The sequence below is a fragment of the Echinops telfairi genome, unplaced genomic scaffold (assembly GCF_000313985.2).
Source record: "Echinops telfairi isolate 266 unplaced genomic scaffold, ASM31398v2 ScPeMD7_22;HRSCAF=79, whole genome shotgun sequence".
Classification (NCBI taxonomy): domain Eukaryota; kingdom Metazoa; phylum Chordata; class Mammalia; order Afrosoricida; family Tenrecidae; genus Echinops; species Echinops telfairi.
This window is the reverse complement of record NW_022103919.1, coordinates 5,371,971-5,373,956: the sequence shown is the minus strand read 5'-3', so window position 1 is coordinate 5,373,956 and position 1,986 is coordinate 5,371,971. Positions and strand designations below refer to the sequence as shown.

The 1,986-nt window shown below is 57.0% G+C and overlaps 1 protein-coding gene across 1 annotated transcript in view; it reads right to left on the bottom strand.

Moving 5' to 3' along the window:
- The window catches only part of HMCN2 (hemicentin 2), a 180,999-nt gene extending 180,559 nt beyond the window's left edge, over positions 1–440 (bottom strand). Inside the window, exon 1 of the mRNA XM_013007377.2 lies at positions 420–440. Within this exon, the coding sequence (XP_012862831.2) occupies positions 420–440 (21 nt within the window). The remainder of the gene's footprint in view (positions 1–419) is intronic.
- Positions 441–1,986: the final 1,546 nt, after the last annotated feature.

The window sequence follows — 1,986 nt, the reverse complement described above, 5'->3', positions numbered from 1 at the left end:
GGCCCGGCTGAGGGGCTGGGTCAGAACCCAGGGCATCATTTTATTGGGGGCTCATCCAACTTATCACAACCCATACATCAATTGCACCTGCTGTTTTCAACGCTCTTCTTCCCTGTTCCCACTGCAGCACAGGGCGTTATGCCCATTTAACAGATGGGCAAGCAGAAGTCCGGGGAGGCAGGATCACTGCTAGCCCAAGGCCGTGCAGTCCCCCAGCGATGGATGCCAAAGCTCTTGGTCCAGGCTGCCTCCCACTTGAAAACCGCTCGCTGGGCTGGTGGCTCAAAGCGGTTGGATGACAGTCCTCTGTCCTCCTCAGAGACCGGGAAGCTTCCAGGACAGCATGAGGTGCAATGAGTGCTGCCTGGGATGGGCTATAGACTGCCCTCCCTGACACGATTCCCTCCCACCGTTCCTACTGGCTCAGGGACCCCAGCCATTGCGCATCTTGGCCTATGTTCTCCTATCTCATTTCTATGGCTTTGTTTGATGGTTTACTAGAACTCTGAGCCCCTTTTGGGCAGGGTTGAGCCTTGGAGCCCACTAGGTGGACTCCGCATTCCCAGCCCAGCCCCTGACACTTAGTGTTGGCTGGGTCCACAAGTACCTGAGGGCCCTGTGGGGGCGGGGAGGGCATGGCTGGGTTTGAGAACCCAGTGCGAAAGGGCAGCTCTGCCCCCTCACCCTCCAGTCCCTTCTCCAAGACCAGGCTCCCAGGACAGGGACAAGCAGCCCAGCGATGTGGCTGAGGGCTCTGGGTCTCTGAACGGAAGGAGATGTCTACAGTCCCACCCCAACTTCTTCCTTCCCCTTTCAACCTCAGCCGAGCCATCACCCCTGAGGCTGCTTTGCCATCCTTGCCCTGGGACCCACAGCCCCTTCAGACCCCTGTCCCAGCACGGACCATGCTGTCAGGGTCACTCTGTGGACCTGCCCCCTCGGGTTGGCAGTGGCAGCAGACTGCAGTCCTGGCCCTTGTAGGTGCCCAGGGCAAGTGTATGGCCTGATGAGGGCTGGCCATAGCAAATGAGAGGACATCCTGGGCCTTCAACATTAGACCAGGGCAAGTGCCTTATTGAGAAGGGCTGGAGTCCCAGGGTGAGGCTCTCCTGAGAAGACACCTGTCTCCTGAGCTAGCCCTCCAGTCTCCAGCGCTGCACTCCCAGGGGGGGCGTAACCTGTGCAGCCAAGCTCTTGGAAGCTGAGTCACCTGCATCTCCCCTCCCTGGCCCTTTAAATCTCCCTAGGCTACGTCTGTGATTGGCCCAGAGTCTGGACAGGGCAGGGCCTGCTGTTGGAGAGAGAAGACAGGCCCCAGCTGCATGCAGGCAAAGAGGGCCAGGAACCAGGCAGGGCTCACAAAGGGTTACATTGCAGGCACAGTGGCAGGGGACATCTGGAGACAAACAGGTCCTTCGGTGATCCATTCCACAGACATTTGCTACTAAGCCTCAGTTGTGTGTCAGGTATTCTGCTAGGCACCATTGGAGGTGGGGGGGGGGGGGAGGGGGGGGGGGGTGGAGAAATGTAAGACGTGTTTCCTCCCATGGGGAAAGGAGGCTCATAAACAAATAATTCTAAGTCAATGACATAAGTGCTAATAGAGGAATTACCAAGGGCTCTGGGGGCTTAGAGGAAGGAACGGCTGAGCCTGAGGGGTCAGAGAAGGCCACAGAGCGAGCCTGAGCCACTTAATGAACAAGCAGGGAAGTGCGTTCAAGGAATGAGAACAGCATGTGCAAAGGCAGCGAAGAGCGACCCTGGACAGCCCAGCATAGCTGGAGGGTGATGGGAGACAGGAGATCAAAGGCCAAATGCTGAAGGACCTTAACTAGCTGATAAAAGGCTTGTTTGTTTGTTTGTTTGTTTTGCTGAAAGCCTCGGGAGCCATTGAAGACTATCAGGCAGGTCATCAGCCTGGCCCATCTCAGTCAGGTTCCAGAAGATCAGAGTGTGGGTAGACCTTAGAGGTGTCCAGAAGCCCTA